General features: G+C 45.3%; 1 protein-coding gene across 29 annotated transcripts in view; it reads left to right on the forward strand.

Moving 5' to 3' along the window:
- Positions 1–23793, forward strand: part of clasp1a (cytoplasmic linker associated protein 1a) — a 98451-nt gene that overhangs the window by 68887 nt on the left and 5771 nt on the right. For 2 of the 29 annotated variants that reach the window (XM_045707238.2, XM_082969015.1), the window contains exons 17-43: positions 58–104; positions 219–392; positions 1776–1802; positions 5934–6041; positions 6537–6593; positions 7460–7624; positions 9106–9270; positions 10298–10360; positions 11071–11174; positions 11611–11634; positions 12074–12185; positions 12342–12474; positions 12907–12970; positions 13353–13516; positions 13772–13850; positions 14785–14928; positions 15681–15785; positions 17044–17217; positions 17374–17480; positions 17836–17964; positions 18297–18435; positions 18717–18966; positions 19258–19317; positions 19519–19709; positions 19992–20120; positions 20275–20481; positions 21616–21732. In XM_045707238.2, the coding sequence (XP_045563194.1) occupies positions 58–104; positions 219–392; positions 1776–1802; positions 5934–6041; positions 6537–6593; positions 7460–7624; positions 9106–9270; positions 10298–10360; positions 11071–11174; positions 11611–11634; positions 12074–12185; positions 12342–12474; positions 12907–12970; positions 13353–13516; positions 13772–13850; positions 14785–14928; positions 15681–15785; positions 17044–17217; positions 17374–17480; positions 17836–17964; positions 18297–18435; positions 18717–18966; positions 19258–19317; positions 19519–19709; positions 19992–20120; positions 20275–20481; positions 21616–21732 (3238 nt within the window). The remainder of the gene's footprint in view (positions 1–57; positions 105–218; positions 393–1775; positions 1803–5933; positions 6042–6536; positions 6594–7459; positions 7625–9105; positions 9271–10297; positions 10361–11070; positions 11175–11610; positions 11635–12073; positions 12186–12341; positions 12475–12906; positions 12971–13352; positions 13517–13771; positions 13851–14784; positions 14929–15680; positions 15786–17043; positions 17218–17373; positions 17481–17835; positions 17965–18296; positions 18436–18716; positions 18967–19257; positions 19318–19518; positions 19710–19991; positions 20121–20274; positions 20482–21615; positions 21733–23793) is intronic. The other 27 variants (XM_082969019.1, XM_082969016.1, XM_082969021.1 and 24 more) reach the window with 27 other exon arrangements.

Consider the following 23793-nt stretch of genomic DNA (forward strand, 5'->3'; position numbering starts at 1 on the left):
CTGGGCTGTTTGTCATAAATCTGTTTGTTAACCTCATGGTGGTGTGTCCTGTCTCAGCCGGCCCCTGTCTGTCAAGAGTGCCATAGGAGGCAGCATGACAAGGGGTAAGAGTACTACTAAAATTATTTTACATTTCTCAAAGTGTGTGGTTTATTCCATGTCACCTTTTTTATGTTTTTTGTAATCAGTTGATATTTCAACCTCTTCCCCCATGGCAGGTAAGATGGTGAGTTCCAGGGTGAACTCCAACGCTGGCGGTTCTCTTCAGCGTTCCCGTAGTGATATCGACGTGAACGCCGCGGCCAGCGCCAAGTCACGCCTGGTCACCGTGCCCTCCGCTTCTCCCTTCAGCTCAGCAGCTGCCCTGCCCCCAGGCTCCTACGCCTCACTAGGTAAAACACACACGACCCCCTCTCCCCAGGTCCATCTATGCCAGGCCCTAACTACACCACACACACCACACCACACACACCACACCACACCACACACACACACCACACCACACCACACCCACACACACACACCACACACACACACACACCACCCCCACCCCACACACACACCACCCCACACACACCACCCCCCACACACACACACACCACCCCACACACACACACACCACCCCCCACACACACACCCCCACACCACCCCCACACACACACACACCACCCCCACACACACACACACCACCCCCACCCCCACACACACACCACCCCACCACCCCACCACCCCACACACACACCACCCCCCACACACACCACCCCACACACACCACACACCCACACCACCGCACACACCCCACCGCACACACCGCCCCGCACACACCGCCCCGCACACACCGCCCCGCCACACCGCCCCGCACACCGCCCCGCACCAGCCCCGCACACCGCCCAGCCACCGCCCCGCACACCGCCCCACCACCCCGCACACACCACCCCGCACACACACCACCGCACCACACCACGCACCACACCACCCCCGCACACACCACACCACCCCGCACACCCCACACCACCACGCACACCCCACACACACCACACCACACACACCACACCAAACTACATTTCAAAATGTCATGGTCACAGGATGTCAGTTCTGGAACAGTGATTTCTCAAAGTCTCCATGGTTTCTTAATTACGTTGTTTAGAAGAAATATTCATCTGAAAACCACAGTTTTTTATGGGCAGAGTGGATATGTTAATTCATGTGGTGGTGGTTAGTAAGACATCGTTAAGTTGTGCTCTGAAGGGAAACATACAAAAAGGCCAGAAGTTTGGTCTGTAATCTAATTAAACTAAACATGACAAATGGCTGCCTATAATCACTCTAAGTTATGGCTACTGACCTTTATATCAATATTCAAGATCGTAATAATTAATGATGAACAACTCCCCAATGATGAACAGCCCCCCCCCAAAAGAAATTGCGCAGTTTGCTACTGAAGCGTAATGTTCTTGCCCTAACACGTCCCTGTGGAGTGTACTGCTTGCTGTCCATTACCAATGAGACCTCTTTCTCCCGGTCACTCACCTCTTTCACTCCTGCCTCTTTCTGTCATGACTATCTCTCTCCTTCCCCACCCCTTCTCTCGCTCTCTCGCTCTCTTTCTCTCTCTTTCTCTCTCTTTCCTCTCTCTTTCTCTCTCTTTCTCTCTCTCTTTCTCTCTCTTTCTCTCTCTCTCCTGCCTAACTGGTACTAATGTCTAACTCTATACCTCTTCTTCCACTTGCTCCACCCCCCCCCCCCCCCCCGCCGCTTTGCTTTATGCTCAAAAGATGGCACACCTGGTAAAATTGATACTGGTAAGATTGTGTGTTTGTGTTCCGTGTCTGTCGGGGACAGTCAACTGCTCGACTGGCCCCCCTCCCTCCTGTCTGTCCTCTTTTCCGTGTTGTCTACACACTAACTTAACCCATAGTGCACTAGTACATCATTCTGACCCCTTCGTCTGGTATATCTGGTAGGTCTGCATGTTTGACCAACACGGTAATAATAATTGATTACTGACGACAGACATGGTTAGATAGCTATCTGCAGTCAACACAGCACACCACGACACCTCTCCTCCCCCGCACGTTATACACAACTCATTTTGTTATCCTCCTAAGTCGTTGTCCTTTACCTTTTGTACTGTTTTATTAGTGATTAGCGAAGGGAAAGGACCCTGTGATATTTGTGTAAAGGTGAATGTTGCATGCAGGGAAACTTGCCCACCCTGTGGTCTCTGTCTGTGTGTGAGTGGTCTGAGTTAGGGGTTAGAGGTCGCTGAGTTTTAGTCTTGCCTGCTTCTCAAGCTGATCGTCTACCTCTTGGTTTTCTATATTTAGTCCCCTGTATCTACTCGTATTATTATCTACGTGTCACTGAGACTTTCTAGACCCAAAGTTTGTTGTTTGTTTAAAGAAAGGGCTGTCCCCTATCCTGTTGTGTAATGCGGTTGTTCTAGAATCGAGTGCAACATTTTCTGACTAAGGAGGAACTCGCCTAACAAACATCTTCCAATGAAAATAAGGTCATAGCTTCCACCCACATTTTATCAAAGCGCTTGTGAAGACTGTCTGAAAGTAAGAGTTATTATTGGCTAAGGTGTTCCTTAATCAAGGGCCAAGTTCCAGCTGTTGTGGAAAGAGATCACTTTCTCAGCGTCAGTCTGTGTTGTCCTAGCTTTTAGGAACATTACTTGGCTGGATTGCAAGTATGATAATGCTAGAGACATTTTATGTGGGATTTTGCTAATGAATATCATACATTGTGTATAATATGCACAGTTTGACATGCTCCAAAGCAAGGTGTGTTGGGTCATGATGTTACTACAGTGAGGGGAAAAAGTATTTGATCCCCTGCTGATTTTGTACGTTTGCCCACTGACAAAGAAATGATCAGTCTATAATTTTAATGGTAGGTTTATTTGAACAGTGAGAGACAGAATAACAACAAATAAATCCAGAAAAACGCATGTCAAAATGTTATAAATTGATTTGCATTTTAATGAGGGAAATAAGTATTTGACCCCCTCTCAATCAGAAAGGTTTCTGGCTCCCAGGTGTCTTTTATACAGGTAATGAGCTGAGACTAGGAGCACACTCTTAAAGGGAGTGCTCCTAATCTCAGCTTGTTACCTGTATAAAAGACACCTGTCCACAGAAGCAACCAATCAACCAAACTCTCCACCATGGCCAAGACCAAAGAGCTCTCCAAGGATGTCAGGGACAAGATTGTAGACCTACACAAGGCTGGAATGGGCAACAAGACCATCGCCAAGCAGCTTGGTGAGAAGGTGACAACAGTTGGTGCGATTATTCGCAAATGGAAGAAACACAAAAGAACTGTCAATTTCCCTCGGCCTGGGGCTCCATGCAAGACCTCACCTCGTGGAGTTGCAATGATCATGAGACCGGTGAGGAATCAGCCCAGAACTACATGGAAGGATCTTGTCAATGATCTCAAGGCAGCTGGGACCATAGTCACCAAGAAAACAATTGGTAACACACTACGCCATGAAGGACTGAAATCCTGCAGTGCCCGCAAGGTCCCCTAGGCTCAAGAAAGCACATATACATGCCCTTCTGAAGTTTGCCAATGAACATCTGAATGATTCAGAGGACAACTGGGTGAAAGTGTTGTGGTCAGATGAGACCAAAATGGAGCTCTTTGGCATCAACTCAACTTGCCGTGTTTGGAGGAGGAGGAATGCTGCCTATGACCCCAAGAACACCATCCCCACCGTCAAACATGGAGGTGGAAACATTATGCTTTGGGGGTGTTTTTCTGCTAAGGGGACAGGACAACTTCACCGCATCAAAGGGACGATGGACGGGGCCATGTACCGTCAAATCTTGGGTGAGAACCTCCTTCCCTCAGCCAGGGCATTGAAAATGGGTCGTGGGTGGGTATTCCAGCATGACAATGACCCAAAACACACGGCCAAGGCAACAAAGGAGTGGCTCAAGAAGAAGCACATTAAGGTCCTGGAGTGGCCTAGCCAGTCTCCAGACCTTAATCCCATAGAAAATCTGTGGAGGGAGCTGAAGGTTCGCGTTGCCAAACGTCAGCCTCGAAACCTTAATGACTTGGAGAAGATCTGCAAAGAGGAGTGGGACAAAATCCCTCCTGAGATGTGTGCAAACCTGGTGGCCAACTACAAGAAACGTCTGACCTCTGTGATTGCCAACAAGGGTTTTGCCACCAAGTACTAAGTCATGTTTTGCAGAGGGGTCAAATACTTATTTCCCTCATTAAAATGCAAATCAATTTATAACATTTTTGACTTGTGTTTTTCTGGATTTTTTTGTTGTTATTTTGTCTCTCACTGGTCAAATAAACCTACCATTAAAATTATAGACTGATCATTTCTTTGTCAATGGACAAACGTACAAAATCAGCAGGGGATCAAATACTTTTTTCCCTCACTGTAGTTGCATTAGACAAACCTTTCTCGGGCCTCCCGAGTGGCGCAGCGGTCTAAGGCACTGCATTGCAGTGCTTGAGGCATCATTACAGATCCGGGTTCGACCGGGAGACCCATGAGGCGGCGCACAATTGGCCCAGCGTCGTCCGGGTTAGGGGAGGGTTTGCCCGCCCGGGATGTCCTTGTCCCATCGCGCTCTAGCAACTCCTGTGGCGGGCCGGCCGCATGCACACTGACATGGTCGCCAGCTGGACAGTGTGTTCTCCAACACATTGGTGCGGCTGGCTTCTCAGTTAAGCGAGCAGTGTGTCATGAAGCAGTGCGGCTTGGCAGGGCCGTGTTTCAGAGGACGCATGGCTCTCGACCTTCGCCTCTTCTGAGTCCGTACGGGAGTTGGAGCGATGGGACAAGACTGTAACTACCAATTGGATACCACGAAATTGGGGAGAAAAAGGAGTAAAAAGTACAACAAAAACTATAATAAAAAAGCAAAACCAAGACAAACCTTTCTCAGATCCAATGCATGTTTGATGGAGCCCTTGAGTGAGAATGTGGTCTTTGTGGGAATCTGTAGAAATATTCTGTTTCTCCCTATATCTGTGTTTCAGAACTCTCTCTCCTCAGCCAGGTCTTTTGTCACCGTCTGTTTATAGTAGTTTCTTTCAGTGTTTTGTGTTGTAGTGAACTGTGGTGAACAGCTTCCTGGATACAGTATCATTTGTAGTGTAGTGTCTTCAACTCTCTCACTAACTCCCTGTGTTTGTCCATCTCCCTGTGTTTGTCCATCTCCCTGTGTTTGTCCATCTCCCTGTGTTTGTCCATCTCCCTGTGTTTGTCCATCTCCCTGTGTTTGTCCATCTCTCTGTGTGTGTGTGTGTGTGTGTGTGTGTGTTTGTCCATCTCTCTGTGTGTGTGTGTCCATGTGTGTGTCCATCTCGCTCTGTGTGTGTGTGTGTGTGTGTGTGTGTGTGTGTGTCCATCTCTCTCTGTGTGTGTGTGTGTCCATCTCTCTCTGTGTGTGTGTGTGTCCATCTCTCTCTGTGTGTGTGTGTGTCCATCTCTGTGTGTGTGTGTGTGTGTCCATCTCTCTGTGTGTGTGTGTGTGTGTCCATCTCTCTGTGTGTGTGTGTGTGTGTGTGTCCATCTCTCTCTGTGTGTGTCCATCTCTCTGTGTGTGTGTGTGTGTGTCCATCTCTCTGTGTGTGTGTGTGTGTGTCCATCTCTCTCTGTGTCTGTGTGTGTGTGTGTCCATCTCTCTCTGTGTCTCTGTGTGTGTGTGTCCATCTCTCTCTGTGTCTCTGTGTGTGTGTGTGTGTGTGTCCATCTCTCTCTCTGTGTGTGTCCATCTCTCTCTGTGTGTGTGTGTCCATCTCTCTCTGTGTCTGTGTGTGTGTGTGTGTCCATCTCTCTCTGTGTCTCTGTGTGTGTGTGTGTGTGTGTCCATCTCTCTCTCTGTGTGTGTGTGTGTGTGTGTGTGTGTGTGTGTGTGTGTGTGTCCATCTCTCCCTGTGTGTGTTGTCTCCAGGCCGTGTGCGTACGAGGAGAACAAGCTCCGGCAATGCCGTTGGAGCCAACGCTACTGTGACTGACAGCAGGGGGCGCAGCCGAGCCAAAATGATGTCCCAGTCCCAGCGTGAGTACACACACACACACACACACACACACACACACACACACACACACACACACACACACACACTGTCAGCAGAATTTCTCCCTCACTGCACACTGTCTGAATGCAGGGAAGCCAGTCCACATTGTCATCTCCAGTCTCTTTCATGTAAACCCTCAGTATGACGTTTAACCTGCCTGCTGTGAGGTCATACTAGGTTCTCCTTCAGTTTCTCTCGTCAGTCTGTGTTTTACCTCGTATACTTCAGCATCCTGAAGGAACTTGGAGCCACTGTTATTACTGCACCCTTTCACAAGATGTATTTGTGTCTTATGTGTGGTTTTTCTTTCTCTTTGTCTGTGAAGCCTTGAGGGGCTTCAATGATTATTGCACGTGTAACATGACATGCACAGTTAACATCTGACCCAGTGCATGCTGGGTAAACACTACTTCCTGTCACATTGACCGTTTTATTTTCACGTCCTGTTCTGCCGCTCGCTACCATAACAACCACAGGATCCAGATCTGCTAACCCCACTGGGGGTGGTAAGGCCCGAACTTCATCCAATCAGAGTAAAGCGTCCAGTCCTTAGTCCCGCCCCTTCATCCTCTGCAGATCTCTGCATGTCAATCAACTCATTCTTTTAATTTTTAGACTCATCACGTCATACCAGCATGCTCCGTTCAACTCAAGTGTCTGTATTATAATATATATATTTTTTTATAGTCTCACAAGCTGTTTGGAGTTTGCATTGTCGAATACGTGGTTCCTTCCGCATTGCCTTATTATCTTAAATTGTTGATTGTTACATTTCGTTGTTAATATTGGTTGTTGTCCAATGTCGTTAATATTGGTGGTTGTCTATGTCCTCTGAACTGTTTTCGTTGTTGTAATCACTGGCTTGTTTTCCCAAAGCCCAGTTACACCCTGGATTTAACCCCATCTTGTTTGTCCTGCAACTGTTAGCTGTTTGTCTGTCACTATTTATCTCATCAAAGCTGAAATCCCATGTCTATGTTATCCGCCTAGTAAGATATACAGAGAATATCAGTGTCCCAAAGCACTCTAAACACATTGTATGTGCCCAGTTGGTAAAAATGTGGCGCTAGCAAATCCAAGGTCGTGGGTTCTATTCTCACTGGGATCACATACACATATTATGCTCTCACTGTACTATAAGTCACTTTAGATAAAAGTGTCTGCTAGGTGTTATTACCACAATAAAAGCAACATATACCTTTAGAAACAATGAAGTAATGAAACATCCCCAGAAAGAGGGAGGCAGAGCATGAGGGAATTCAGCTTTGAGCCGTGACAGAACCTTCCCAGCATGCCATGGAGAGGTGCGTCGCTCGCTGTGACCCATCATATCTTGTCTGAAAGGGTGTAACGTCTCACTCTCTCTGACTGTGGGTCCTGTGTGTTATCCTTGCTGCAGCTGGCAGCCGCTCCAGTTCCCCTGGTAAGCTGCTGGGCCACTCGTCTGGGTACGGGAGGATCAGCAGGCCCCCTGCAACCTCCAGCACACCTGCAGACAAGAGGAGCAAGGTCCCCCGCAGCCAGGGCTGCAGTAGAGATTCCTCGCCCAACAGACTGGGCCTAGGTAAGGGACATTTATATCACAATATCAGCATCATGCAAGTAAACCCAACATAGAGCATGCATGCACTCTATACACTAGGAAAAATACATTTGTCATTTGCTAACAACGCACATAGTAACTAAGTAACTGCTTTAATAAACAGTGCATTATATAACCTACATTCCGGATGCACATACATAGCATAGAGCATACAGCACATGCTGATCAAATGACATTTTATTAGTCACATACACATATTTAGCAGATGTTATTGCGGGTGTAGCGAAATGCTTGATAAATAATACCACACCGATGATATGCCCAACGTCGTCATTGCACACTCCCATCTATCTCGTGATAACAGTATATACAGTACACCAAGAGTGTCCTTTGAAGCTCAGATATACATGATCTTGGTTTCCTGGTCATAAACACAAAACAAGGTAACACAAACACAGAAGATAAGCCTTGAAAACAAGGGACCCCCATATTATTATGAAGTACCAATGGACCTTTTGCGCTCAAATAATGGATGAAAAAATGCTGAATGGCAAAAGTCAAGGCCCCTTGTAGAGGGTGAATGGTAAGAGTTTGTCTTTCAGCTTCTTCAGACTATAACTGTCTGTCAAGCTTAGCAGCTAAGTAGAACTTTTGGGAGGGGTCTCATCTTGGTTGTATTTGTTAGCATCTTCCAGGCATGTCACATCAATGGGGTGGTGCCTCCTCTTTCAGGAAGTGGATGAGCCTCTATAGGGCTCGCCTGGTCATCAGCAGCCCAGCTTATGTCCTTCCAGTCAGTCTGAGTCACTGGCTCTTCTCTGACTCTGTCCTATTGCTGTGATTGATTGGTCTGTGTATTTCTTCAATGCCAGGGCTGACCAACCAGCTCTCTCCATCTTGGCTTGTTATCAAAGTGTGCTGTCTGAGGTCACCCTCTTGTCTGTCTGTCAGTCTGTTGTAAACAATACCATCGTCTGAGTTGGGAAGGATGCCTTTTTTTCTATCTGTCCATGGATGAGATTTAAAAATGATGGATACACACAATGAACGTGATGTAATGAAAGTTTTCCATTGATATGTCGTTGGTTTTCTTCTCGTCGTCTATTTTTATTATAACAATAACTGAATAGAACTGTTTGTCTTTCATTTCCTTTGGTGATTTGACCATATCTTTTTTATACCCTCTTAATGTTTTTTTTATTGTTTGTTTTTTGTTTTTGTTTTGTATGTTAACTCTGTATCTTTTGTAAGCTACGGTCATACCAAAAGTCTTTTTACAGACAACCTAAACCTTGTCGTGAAATAAGAAAAACATTTAAAAACTGACTTGCGCTAACGTAGGTGTTTAAAATCTAACCTGATGTCCAGCATACTCCAACCCAGCACCACGCCCCAGAGTCCTCCTACCCCTCACCCCACTCTCCCCCCAGTCTCCAACCCCAGCCCCACCCCAGGCCTCACCTCACTAACCCCAAACCTGTGTTCTACCATCCTACTGACAGCCAGGCTGTGTGGTAAAGCTCTTGTTCCTGGTACTCCTCTCTCCTCCTACAACACGCTAGCAAGGAGCCGTATCCCCCGGCCCAGCATGAGTCAGGGCTGCAGCAGGGACACATCTAGGGAAAGCAGCCGAGACACCAGCCCTGCTCGGGGCTTCAAGCCTCTTGGTGAGTACCACAACCAACCGGACACCAGGAAGCCTCTTGGAAGCAGCAAGGCCCACTAGTACACACCCCTCAGTCTCTTAGTCCCCCTCCTCTAGACCCCTACTCTCTGTCCCAGCCTCTCTACACCCCAGGACATCTAGATAGAAGATCCCACTCGAGAACTAAGGGGTATAGACCTCTCCTTTTGCCTGTTCTGATCTAGTCTGCATGCACTAACCCTCTCAAAGGTTCTGGAATATAATCACTGCACTGTCTTCTGTCTGTTTTGTTGGGAATGCTCCAAATGTTATCCTATATTTTCTGTGTCTTTGAATGTGTAATAAATTACCACCAAAAGATCACGATCTCTGGATGTTAAAGGATTCTGTTTGAAATTTTTGCTCCAATGACTTAGGGCCAATCATTTATCGTACATATCTCATAATAAATCTAAATCAAGAGGCAGAGAAAAAAGGCAGTGACTACAGTAAACAGTTTACTGTATGCATCATCGTATTCAATGTCCATAGCTGACCTGCTTCTCCGCTCTTTCATGTGTTGCTGTCACATCACAGGAAATGACACAACTTTGTCACTGCTTTGTCATGGGGGACAGAGGGGGGAAAAAGCAACAAAATTGTGTGACAAAGTGGGATGCGTGAGGGATACCCCTCCTACCCTATGACTGTTGTAGATGTGGGCAGCAGGTAGCCTAGCAGTTAGAGCATTGGGCCAGTAACCTGAAAGGTTGCTAGTTTGTATCCCTGAGCTGACTAGATTAAATCTGCCCTTGAGCAAGGCACTTAACCCTAATTGGTCCAGGGTCGCCGTGGGATATGCAAAAAAAAAAACATTTCCATTTCACAACACACACTTGTACATGTGTGAAACAGGACAAATATAAGCACCCCCTGTTTGGCTGGTTGGTCATAGCTATAGTAGCTGAATGCAGCCAGGCGCTGAGCCTTAGTCGTCTACAGAGGACGGTACCTGTCGTGTATGTGTCACTAACGCCCCTGGTGTCACTCACCGGTCCTGTCCCTTACAGCCTCCCGACGTACCTCCCGCTCTACCAGCGCCTTATCCACGGCTGACCCCCACAGCCAGTCAGGTGACCTGCATGCCCCACCCCTTTAACCGTCCCCCATATTAGTGACTATGCCAGCATGTGTCCATACATAGTACTGTGTGGGCTGTGCCCACCCTGCTGTACCCACCCTGAGGCAACATTTATTCCAACTTTTCAAGCTTGTAATGGTCTTTTCTTTTAATTAACAAGATGATTTTTCATATGTGTTGTGATCATCTGCTTCAATATGACATTTTGTGATTTTATTTTAAAATGCTTGTGTTTCATACTGTGTAATCATGATATCCCCACCTATATAATTTTCGCCTTGTTATTGACTTTTTGGACATTGTATAATGTATTTGTACTTTAGTGTATTAAGTATCTCATTATCAGATTTGTTTTATTTTCCCGTCTGCAAGTGTCAGTGGGGTTCTTTTTTCATTTTTCATGAGGTGTTTCAAACAAGTCATTCTGTGGTGATTTCTGTTGGTGGTTGGCGCCTCTTCATCTTTATTTCAGCATCATTTTTTTCATTTATCAGTCAAACCTTTTGGTGTTTTTCGTTTTCAAGCTTTTTGGTGTTTCACTTTCAAGCTTTTTGGTGTTTTCATGCCAAACTCTTTCATTTCTTTGCCCTGTAAACCCCATCATGTCTTACCTGAGATTTGATTACTGTATTCTGAGGTCCCTGACATCAATTCCAATGGCTTTCTCCTCTATTTCCTCTCTCCCCTCTCTTTCCCCCCCAGACCGATTTGGTTTGATCCACCAGGCCCGCATTTCTGCCTCAGTGAACGCCATGAGAGTCCTCAACACTGGCACTGAGGTGGAGGCTGCTGTGGCTGACGCACTGGTAAGTCACCAATCACCTCTTACCAGTTGCCAGTTCTGAAGACATCACTACCGTTTGTCTCAAGATAGAGTGACAGTTAAGGGCCGAGGGATTGATGTGGAGCTGTATGCAGTGTTTGGATATTTTCTGTGGGCCTTATTTAATCTAATGACTCCCAGGGGGTTTTGCCTGTTTTGCATTTGGCAGAAAAGAACTGCATTAAGAAGTCAAATGTAATGACATGAAATCATCAAGAGTGCTTGTGTTTGTTTGTGTATGACTATCAGAATATATATGGGGGATAAACTTAGACTGCAAGTAATTCAACATTGCTAATGTGTAGAGAAAATCATTTTAAAATGGCTTCTCTTACTCACCAGCAGGACTGCACTCATGGTTTCCCTTCTTGACAGTTCACCTCTTTTCTTCTTTCCTCATTGGTTGTCTTTAACTTCAGCTATTAGGAGACTCCAGAAATAAGGTAATTGTCCAATTTGTGTACCGTTTGTATATTCATTCTATTCACTAATCAACAAAGATTATACATGCAAAAATATTATCACTAAATGTTGCCCTTAGGCCAAAAGCGTAACTGGCAGATTTGATTTATTATTCAATAAAATCTCCCATATTATGATTAACAGTATGCATTCTTATAACATAATTTAATAATCTCATTGCATGTCCATATCAATCATGATAAATCAACAGTTGGAAAAAATTGCATGGCAATACCTCATTAATTGCGAATGGCAACCTACTAGAACTTGTGCATCGTAGCTCATCAAATCCTACATCATGGCTGAGTTTGAGTGACCAAGCTTTTCCTACAGAGTTTGTCTGTCTGTCCCACTTTTCTCCTGGTGCTATGACCTATGAACTCACCATTAACCCATCCCTCCCCATTCCCCTCCCAACAGCGGAAGCCTATGAGGCGGCGCTATGAGTCTCCTGGTATCTATTCTGACGATGACGCTAACAGTGATGCGTCCAGCGCCTGCTCGGAACGGTCGTACGGCTCCCGAAACGGAGGTATGTTGTCCTTCGTTACTCAGTTGGTAAGAATGTGGCACAAGCAACACAAAGGTCGTAGGTTCAATTCCCGCTAGATGTACATATGCTAAAATGTACGTACTCACGTTGGATAAAAGCGTCTGCTAAGTTGTATAAATTATTGTCATTATCTAGGTATCCCTCACTACCTGCGTCAGACAGAGGATGTGGCAGAGGTACTCAACCACTGTGCCAGCTCCAACTGGTCTGAGAGGAAGGAGGGACTGCTGGGACTGCAGAACCTGCTCAAGAGTCAAAGAATACTCAGGTCAGCCCAGGGCAGGGGGGTGGACCTTTTACAAAGGAATCAATAAGGGTTTGTGTTTATAATGTAGAGTTTGGAGAAGGTATAGTTTGTGTTTAGAGTGTTGTGCCTGCTGTGTTCGTTCATATTTCATGGTCATTTCTTTTTTGAAAATGTCCAACTTTTGAAGAGGCGAGCATGTCAAGGGTCCTGCGATCGGTTTCTTTTTATAGCTTTCCTTAATTGAGAGAGAAATGACTTTGTGAGCAGCCTGCAGGTATAAAGCCGCCTGTCAGACGGTGCAGTTAAAGATGAATTTCAGACAAAGCAGTTTCCCTGTCAGGCCTCCAGCATTCTGTATCCTGAAGGAGGCGCTTTACGTCAAGCCTCTCTGATGTCTGTTATGTGTGCCTATGTTTATTCATGTGTGCCGGCGGATGCTGTTGTGTGTTGCAGCCGGGTGGAGCTGAAGAGACTCTGTGAAATCTTCACCAGGATGTTCGCTGATCCACACAGCAAGGTAGGTGACAGGATGTTCAGCTGTTTGAACGTTTCATATCAATACAATGATACTCACTCATAACTTTTTCTTTTGAAATGCAAAAACCCATTGCTTAGCAGGGATTTGTCTGAAAACTAATTGAGTGTGTTTTGTTGCATGGCCTGCTTTGGTGTGGATTTTAACAACAGAGAGTAAGTGTGTGTTTTTATTCTCAGTTTTCTACTATACAGACACTTATTGCCTGTGTTACTTATAAAGATTATATGTTGTCAGTTGTTGATGGTAGCGTGTGTGTGTGTGTGTGTGTGTGTGTGTGTGTGTGTGTGTGTGTGTGTGTGTGTGTGTGTGTGTGTGTGTGTGTGTGTGTGTGTGTGTGTGTGTGTGCGTGCGTGTTCCTCAGGTGTTCAGTATGTTTCTAGAGACTCTTGTAGACTTTGTCCTGGTGCACAGAGAGGACCTTCAGGACTGGCTGTTCGTCCTGCTCACCCAGCTACTGAAGAAGATGGGAGCTGACCTGCTGGGGTCTGTCCAGGCCAAGGTCCAGAAGGCTCTGGACATCACCAGGTATGGACTTCTAAATCCCCCCTCCGATAACATCTCTAACCATTTTTACACTATCATGCCGACCCAAACCATGTTGACTTGGATATTTTCTTTTTACAGTTCTTTTCAGCACTGTTCTAGCGACTATGGTGGATTTGTAACTAGGCCAGCTCATTACAGCTGTTTTTGGCTTAGTCGTGTGAAAATACCATTTTGAGTGTAATTTCGCTCATTCAATTTAGTAACTAATATTGTTTTCTGTTTTGTTCTTCTCAGGGAGTCTTTTCCGTTTGATCAGCAGTTTAACATCCTGATGAGGTTCATTGTGGATCAGACACAGACACCCAACCTCAAGGTACAGTATGCAGAGAAGGTCACATGGCTAGATTATTCCGGTTGTTTTGGGGGGTTGCTCTGGGTCTAACAATTTAAGATTTCATATGCCAGTAGCTACAATACAATGGTGATATTGTCAAACATTTTAAAAGTGAACTTGCTAAATGCCTGTGTGTATCGTGAAGCTAAACCGTGTGTGTATCGTGAAGCTAAACCGTGTGTGTATCGTGAAGCTAAACCGTGTGTGTATCGTGAAGCTGAACCATGTGTGTATCGTGAAGCTGAACCATGTGTGTATCGTGAAGCTGAACCATGTGTGTATCGTGAAGCTGAACCATGTGTGTATCGTGAAGCTGAACCATGTGTGTATCGTGAAGCTGAACCATGTGTGTATCGTGAAGCTGAACCATGTGTGTATCGTGAAGCTGAACCATGTGTGTATCGTGAAGCTGAACCATGTGTGTATCGTGAAGCTGAACCATGTGTGTATCGTGAAGCTGAACCATGTGTGTATCGTGAAGCTGAACCATGTGTGTATCGTGAAGCTGAACCATGTGTGTATCGTGAAGCTGAACCATGTGTGTATCGTGAAGCTGAACCATGTGTGTATCGTGAAGCTGAACCATGTGTGTATCGTGAAGCTGAACCATGTGTGTATCGTGAAGCTAAACCATGTGTGTATCGTGAAGCTAAACCATGTGTGTATCGTGAAGCTGAACCATGTGTGTATCGTGAAGCTGAACCATGTGTGTATCGTGAAGCTGAACCATGTGTGTATCGTGAAGCTAAACCATGTGTGTATCGTGAAGCTAAACCATGTGTGTATCGTGAAGCTGAACCATGTGTGTATCGTGAAGCTGAACCATGTGTGTATCGTGAAGCTGAACCATGTGTGTATCGTGAAGCTAAACCATGTGTGTATCGTGAAGCTAAACCATGTGTGTATCACACAGGTGAAGGTGGCCATCCTGAAGTACATAGAGTCACTGGGAAGACAGATGGATCCTACAGACTTTGTCAACTCCAGTGAAACGCGACTGGCTGTATCTCGCATCATTACGTGGACCACAGAACCCAAGAGCTCTGACGTCAGGAAGGTATGTCTCAGTGGGAAGCAGGAACTACTACTTACTGTAGGTATCTGCCCCAATAGGTGCTGTAGTCCCTATGTTCTGCTCTATAAGGGCTAGCTGAACCACATGCTGTCCAGGCAGAAAGCCATGTGAATACTGCACTGCTAATAGTACAGCAGCTGGATTAGCCTACTTCCTCAAACAAATTCAGCTTGAACTGTTTTTTATGATATATTCACTTGGATTAAGTGTGTTATCATTTGTTGATAAATCTTAACAAACTCAGAAACCATTTTTTTTAGGGGAAATGCATTCAATAGTTTTTCAATGTATAGACTGTAGCTATCGATCCAGTGGGTTTTACCTCCTTTGTTTGTATTTGTTGATGTTGTAAGCGGTTGTCAACGATGCCATGTGCCACCAGGAATTACCTTGGGTTAGCAGACACTATCTCCCTGTGCTGAGGCAGGACGTTCCAAATGAAGTCCTCAACTAGCTAGTGTTTTAACCCAAGGCGTATCTCACGCAGTAGGGTACTAAAAACAGGTAGACTAAAAATGACCTTTGATGGTGGGGGAAAGATTTTTTTTTTTCAATGCTTTTTATTGCTTTATAATAGAAACAAACTTTATATACCTCAACTGCATCCCACAGGAGGACCCGGCTTACAGCTATAACCATGTCTAGGTTTATAGTAGTGTACTACTATAAACATCTGCTTTCCTTTGTCAAAACTACAATACCCATAATTCTACCCCCCTGCCACTGTGCCCCAGACCCTTCATAACTGGGTGGTGGAGGAGCTATCAGGCAGGTCCGGTACGGCAGCCTTACTGTCCCAGCAGGCCGGGGAGGGGCACCTGGAAGAGAGGTGTAAGCAGGTAGTGGCTCATCAACCAATCACTGTCCAACGCCAAGCACGCTCCGCCCGCCGAGCCGCACCGACACCTAACTGCCTCAACGAGTGGGAATCTCCAGTGTGGCCTCTTCACCTCACCTTTACCCTCTCTAGCCCTTTCTATCACTCGCTCTAATCTACAGTAGCTATGCCTTGCGACTTTGATTGCGGATAAATGGACTGGTTTGAGAGTGAAAATACTTTTGTTGGCCAACAGAACACTACTACAACACTAAACAGTATTTATGTAAGGACTGTGAGAATGGATTGTTGCTTTTTTGTTTGGAAGTGAGAGTTCTCCCGGCCGATGTCATTGCTGAATAACAATGTGAAAACTTGACTGCTGGTTTTTCCTCTTCTGTTCTCTGTGCCGAACACATTTGTCTGTTCTGAACCACATTAACACCCTGTCCATATGCATGCTAACATGGCCGTTTGTAGTAGAAAGAATCACTTGATTTAACATTGTGTTTATTAAGGGAATGTCTCAGTCCTTGTTGGAAGCAATATCTGACCTGCTCGAAGCATGATGTCTCTTACCGCAAACATATAATGGACTATATTACAGCAATAGTTGCAAAAAAACGTGTTTGATAAAGTGACCAATGGTTTCTCAGTACTCTTTTAGTCAGTATATAACACTACTCACTGTGTACCTCCAAGCCTTCCACTGGTAGGGATACCTGACAACAGATGTAGCTCTTAGTGGAGCAAAGGTCTTCCCTGTAGGGCTTCCCTGTAGGAATACATAAATACATAACCCACTATTGACTATTATGTCTGTACCCTACGTCCCAGGGGAAGCCCACCTAACACACTGTTTACTGTACCTATCCCCTCTGCTCCCCAGGTGGCCCATAACCCACTATTGACTACTGTATGTCCCTCTGCCCTCTTCCCCCCAGATGGTCCATAACCCCACTATTGACTACTGTATGTCCCTCTGCCCTCTTCCCCCCAGATGGTCCATAACCCCACTATTGACTACTGTATGTCCCTCTGCCCTCTTCCCCCCAGATGGCCCATAACCCACTATTGACTACTGTATGTCCCTCTGTCCTCTTCCCCCCAGATGGCCCATAACCCCACTATTGACTACTGTATGTCCCTCTGTCCTCTTCCCCCCAGATGGTCCATAACCCCACTATTGACTACTGTATGTCCCTCTGTCCTCTGCTCCCCAGGTGGCCCATAACCCCACTATTGACTACTGTATGTCCCTCTGTCCTCTTCCCCCCCAGGCGGCCCAGGTGGTGCTGATCTCTCTGTTTGAGCTGAACACCCCAGAGTTCACCATGCTGCTGGGAGCCCTGCCCAAGACCTTCCAGGACGGGGCCACCAAGCTGCTCCACAACCACCTCAAGAACTCCAGCAACACCAACAGCGTGGTAAAGGAAGCAGCCATGTCAATTTTGGTGGGGTGATTTGAAAGATTGAGCTTTTTAACCCATTTCTGAGGTAGACTAGTTAATTCACTTGTATGCGATCCAATGGTTTCATTCCATTTGGTCATGATCTTCGATTTTAAGTTTTGTAAGTCATGAAATTGTTTTTCTCTTTCTATTTCTTAGAGTTCTCCCAGCAACACTATTGGGCGGACCCCACCCCGCCACACCCCCAGCCGGACCAGCCCCCTCACCTCTCCGACCAACTGCTCCCATGGTGGGCTGTCTCCGAGGTACGTACCTCCCTTTTCTCAGACATTTATCTACAGGGATAATGTCATTGTGTCTCCTAATGCATGGCTAAACCACGGAGCGCTGGTTTATGGCTTGTTCTTCTTCACCATGCATTCTAATACTCTTCCCTTGTTAATGCATGCTGACCTCTAACCTCAACTCAGATCAGACTAGTTTCTTTTTCTCTTTTCTCCTCCCTCTGCTGCACTCTTCTCTTCTTCTTTCTCTCTTTTTCCTTATTTCTCTCTTCTCTGTGTGTGTGATCCCTTGTGTTGTTGCCCCCACCTTGCCCCGTTCTCTCCCTCCTCCTTCTGTCCGTCCTTCCCTCGTGGCCGTGCTGTGCTGTGGCCACAGTCGGTTGTGGGGTGGGTGTTGGAGTGGCGATGGGCTGTCTAAGCACCCCCCTCCCCCTCATCCTCCTCCGCCTCCCTCCACCCCCTCTGGCCCCGCCCTCAGGGTCCTCCGCAGAGCGTACTCTCCCAGGTAACACTCTTAGGGGGCGGGGCCCCAGGAGGGGCGGGACTGGAAGTCCTCCCAATTTCGCTCGACCAATAGGGATTCCTTGCTTCAAGTCTCATGTTGCATTATGGCATCCAGTCTTCTCTGGATAGTTATCTCTCCCTTCTTAGTTATAGCATCACGCCAATCATCGATGGTCAGAGCTGCATCCAAAATACATATTTTACCTACAGCAATGAATATGAGCCCTTGCATGGTATAAGACTAATACAACTAGTCTCTTCGTATGAGTGTTTTTTTTTGTCCTTACCACCCTGTAAATAACCCCTCACCCCTGTCGTCCTCTGTCTCCTCAGTATGTTGGAGTATGACACAGAGAACATGAACTCTGATGAGATCTACAGCTCCCTGCGAGGAGTCACAGAAGCCATCCAGAGTTTCAGCTATCGCAGCCAGGAGGACCTCAACGAACCAAGAGGGAAGAGGGACGATGCTGTGAGTCACTACCTCAGCTCTGGAAATTAAACTGACTGACTGATGTTGGGGAAGGAAACGGACATCAACGAGAAGCACATTACAAAATAGATAATTGTTAAATCAAGAGTAGATTTAGGCTAATCTGTTGCTTCCTGTTTCTTCCTCCCGGGTTATCATAGCCATTTTTACATGCATGAGTAACAATCAATCACGTTAATCTATAAAGCTCTTTTTACATCAAAAGTTGTCATTGTCAAAAACTGACTACAACTATGTATCTTCTCTATCTATCTCTTCAGGTGGGGCGTGAAGGTGTGGCGTCCTCCCCAGGCTCTGATGCCCGTTTGGGGCTGGATGTGGTGGAGGGTGGGCGGACGGCCTTGGATAACAAGACCTCCCTCCTCAACACTCCGTCTCCCCGCTCCTTCTCCGGGCCGCGGGCCAGGGAGTTCGCCCCCTACGGGTATGGGGACACCATCACTTCATCCTACGACAAGAGTGCCCTAAAGGAGGCCGTGTTCGACGATGACGTGGAACAGTTCAGAGACTGTGAGTCACCTTTGACCTCTGCTTGACCCTTAACCCTGTGACGCCACCTCCATGTTGACCAAGTCTGATCCATCCTGTAATGTCATGACATGATGGTGTGGTGTCTTCAGGTTTCGGCAACATCAAGAAAGAATAGGTTTGGCCCATTCTTGTGTTACATGGTGGCTGATGAAAAACTTTGGGAATAGGATAGCCCTCTATCTGCAGTGAATAGTGAGTCTGCTGGCTGTAGTCAGTCCTCCTCCCTCCTGATTGTCTACCTTCCTCCTCTCCCCCTCCCTCCCACTACAGGCCGTAGGCAGGACGGCAGTGGTGAAAACAAGATGTTGCTGCCTAAGGGCTTTGCTCCTGGTAAAGACTCACTACTCTATAACTGTTGGTTTTTTTCTTTCTAAAGTGTTTCATTGCTGTTTCCATTGCCATCCATTTCAATGTCTTGAGTGATTCCCTGTCAATTTTGCTGTGTTCATGGGGATACTAGCTCGCTAAGTAGGCCTGAGAGGTGTATGGGCCATACAACTCACCCAGTGCTCCCCGCTGTCCTCTCCTCAGGTTCCCAGGACCACTCAGACCTTGTGGCAGACCTTCTGAAGGAGCTGTCCAATCACAACGAGCGTGTGGATGAGCGTAAGGGGGCCTTGGTGGAACTGCTGAAGATCACACGAGAGGACAGCCTGGCCGTGTGGGACGAACACTTCAAGACCATCCTCCTACTGCTCCTGGAGACGCTGGGGGATAAAGACGTAGGGATCCTATACTCCTGCAGCTCTGATTCTACAGATCACTGCTATTTCAAAGGTTTTACTTGCAGTGATTGTGTCAAACACTTGCATACAGAATAACTAGACAGCAGCTGTACTACCAGATAGGTTGTTTATTAAGCTGCTAACTTGAAAGCCTTGCTAAGGGTTAAAGGTTTTGGTTTGGGTGTGTGTGGTGGGCATGCATGGTTCCAGGAAGGCTGTACAGTATGTGTATATTTGGAGGTTTAATGGACACTCATTCTTCCTCTTCCCTCCATATAGCACACCATCCGGGCTCTGGCTCTGCGGGTACTGAAGGAGATCCTGAGAAATCAACCGGCCCGCTTCAAGAACTATGCTGAACTCACCATCATGAAGACCCTGGAGGCACACAAAGACTCCCACAAGGAGGTACAACTCCTTTTATTCTTTACATTATTACTATATAGCCTTTTATAGGCATCTGAAAAAGCAATGGTGTCCCCCCCATGCCTCGGTACTAGGACCTGTCCTGTACACACCATATACAAAGGCATTATGAGTGATCTCTTCCCTCTCTGTCCAGGTGGTGCGGGCAGCGGAGGAGGCTGCCTCCACCCTGGCCGGCTCCATCCACCCAGAGCAGTGTATCAAGGTGCTGTGTCCCATCGTCCAGACGGCTGACTACCCCATCAACCTGGCTGCCATCAAGATGCAGACCAAGGTGATAGAACGCATCACCAAGGAGTCCCTCCACCAGCTGCTGCCTGATATCATACCAGGACTACTGCAGGTGAGAATCTGGTCCTGTTTGGCATTATGAGTGTTTGGTAAGAGTGTGGCCCAGTGCCGTCAAAACGGTGATTTTATATATATTGCCACACTATGTGGTTGGAATAATACTGTCAAATTATGATAATGACCTTTTAGTGTAAGAGCTGTTTGAAAATACTGCCTGAAATTTCAGTCTGTTTTGGTGGGATGGAATTTTTACCTACCAGGTGGTAAATTAGTTAATAGATTAATAGACAAATAAGAGTTCCAAACCTCTCTGCCAATAACAGCTAGTTTTCCTCAGACCACTTCCAGACAGTCCTAGTTAAATTCTTGCTTGAGAAATGTCTCTTTGCTAAGAAGCTATTTTTGTTTCTTTTTGACAATTTTAATAGAAAACAATCTCAGTAAGGTACTAAATTGTTACCCATAAATGATTTGATATTGAGATAAAAATGGCTGCATTGGACCTTCTACACCAAGGTTGTGGGTTCAATTTCAGCATGGATCAATAAAGTGTGTCCAAAGTGGCATATATTATTTTATTGTATCGAATGCGGGACTAGTGGAGGAGGCATTGTGGGAGGAATAGTAGAAACATCCTGACAGTATCTGCCCCATATCTGTTCATGTTGATATTTGGACTATGGGAACAGTTATTTATACCTGGAAATGTGTCTATGTAGGTGTGGAGTTGTGTATGGAGTGGTGGACAGACAGCAAATGCCTCAATCATATTATGACTGCATAGTAAAATAAGGGTTTCTCTGTTTTCTTAGATCTAAATTTGTTTTAGTTCTGCAGATGACTTTGTTAAGAACTGTGAATGCAGGATTAGGGAAAGGAGGCATTGAAAGAAAATCTAGAGAAATCCTTGGCAGTTTTTAGGCCTATACCATATTTGTTCATGTTCATATTTGGACAGTGGGAGCAGTTTTTCTTATTTATATCTGGAAATGTTTGCCTGTACTCGATCCCTGAGCGCACACATCTGCCACTCCTCCCACATTCCCAATGACTCAGTGTGTGTACCGTACATGTGTGTGTTCACTGATTGCTGCGAGTGAATGTGTGTGTGCATTCTTGTTTCTCTGTCGGTATTTCCTTCTGGCAGCCAGTCCATTAATACTGATCGTCGTAAATCTGTTCCCAGGGCTATGACAACACGGAGAGTAGTGTTCGCAAGGCCAGCGTGTTCTGTCTGGTGGCCATCTACTCCGTGATTGGAGAAGAGCTCAAACCACACCTGCAGCTACTCACGGGCAGCAAGGTACACTACCCACCACTGTCATGTTCTCGATCATCATCTCAAAGTCCTGACTGACAGACACACACAATACACCACACACCCATGTTCATTTTGGCAGCTATTTTAGATTTAGGTTTTGTCTTAGTCACATTTTAGTAATTTCATCATTCTTAGTTTGTTATTATCAGTCGAGTAAAACTGGATCATTTTAGTCATATTTTAGTCAATGCATTTTCCATTAAAGAATTAATATTTACCTCTAACTTCCATCATGTGCATATTCAGCCTTATCCAACTAGGCCTACTAGTATAATACCCTGCAATTAGGTGGCAAAATTGCTATTGTGGCATAGCCATGATTAACAATAATACAAAGCCTTGATTACAGGTTAAACAATTTACAGCTAAAATATTCTCCCCAGCATAACCATCGGAAGGGGGTAAATAGTGAATCGATTGAAAAGGGGAGAATTTAAAATATATTTTATTTTTATTTAACCTTTATTTAACTAGGCAAGTCAGTTAAGAACAAATTCTTATTTTCAGTGACGGCCTAGGAACAGTGGGTCAACTGCCTTGTTCAGGGGCAGAACAACATATTTTTACCATGTCAGCTTGGGGATTCGATCTTGCAAACTTTCGGTTACTAGTCCAACGCGCTAACCACTAGGCTACCTGCCGCCCCATATATACACTACCGTTCAAAAGTTTGGGGTCACTTAGAAATGTCCTTGTTTTTGAAAGAAAAGCACTTTTTTTGTCTATTAAAATAACATCAAATTGATCAGAAATACAGTGTAGACATTGTTAATATTTTTTGTCAATTGGACGACGCGTGTGGAAGGAAATTTGCAACACAAACTTATTTATTTTAGGCCTATTTTTATTTTGTTTGCAACTATAGTGTTTTCTATTTACCTTTTTTAGATTTTATACATTTATATTTTATATTTTGTTACATGCTTAAAACCTCTCTGGGGTATGTGGGACGTGACCGTCCCACCTGTGGGACACACTATTCAACAGCCAGTGAAATAGCAGGGCGCCAAATTCAAAACAACAAAAATCTCATAATTCAAATTTCTCACACATACAAGTATTTTACACCATTTTAAAGATAAGCTTCTCGTTAATCCAACCACATTGTCCGATTTCAAAAAGGCTTTACGGCGAAAGCATAGCATTAGATTATGTTAGGACATCACCTTGACAAGAAAAACCACACAGCCATTTTCCAAGCAAGGAGAGACGTCACAAAAACCAGAAATACAGCTAAAATGAATTACTAACCTTTGATGATCTTCATCAGATGGCACTCATAGGACTTCATGTTACACAATACATGTATGTTTTGCTCGATAAAGTTCATATTTATATCCAAAAAACCCATTTTACATTGGCGTGTAATGTTCAGAAATGTTTTGCCTCCCAAAACTTCCTGTGAATGAGCACATCAATTTACAGAAATACTCATCATAAACATTGATAAAATATTGAACTGTAATTCAAAGAATTATAGATACACTTCTCCTTAATGCAACCGCTGTGTCAGATTTCAAAAAAACTTTACAGCGAAAGCACACTTTGCAATAATCTGAGTACAGCGTTCAGACACGAAACCAAACCCGCCATTTTGTGGAGTCAATAAAACTCAGAAATATAAATATTCACTTACCTTTGATGATCTTCATCAGAATGCACTCCCAGGAATCCCAGGTCCACAATAAATGTTTGTTTTGTTCGATAAAGTCCATAATTTATGTCCAAATACCTCCTTTTTGTTCGCGCGTTCAGTCCACTACTCCAAATGCAGGAAGCACGCGCAAATGTCACAACGAAAGTCAAAAAAAGTTATATTTACGTTCGTAGAAATATGCCAAACGATGTATAGCATCAATCTTTAGGATGTTTTTAACGTAAATCTTCAGTAATATTCCAACCGGACAATTCCAATGTCTTCAGAAAAGAAAAGGAACACAGCTCACACTCATGTGAGTGCGCGCCTCTGAGCTCATGTAATTTCCTCACTCATCAACTTCCAGGCCCTCTTGTTCGCTTCATATTCACAGTAGAAGCATGAAA

This window comes from Salmo salar, chromosome 25, assembly GCF_965601325.2.
Source record: "Salmo salar chromosome 25, fSalSal1, whole genome shotgun sequence".
Classification (NCBI taxonomy): Eukaryota; Metazoa; Chordata; class Actinopteri; order Salmoniformes; family Salmonidae; genus Salmo; species Salmo salar.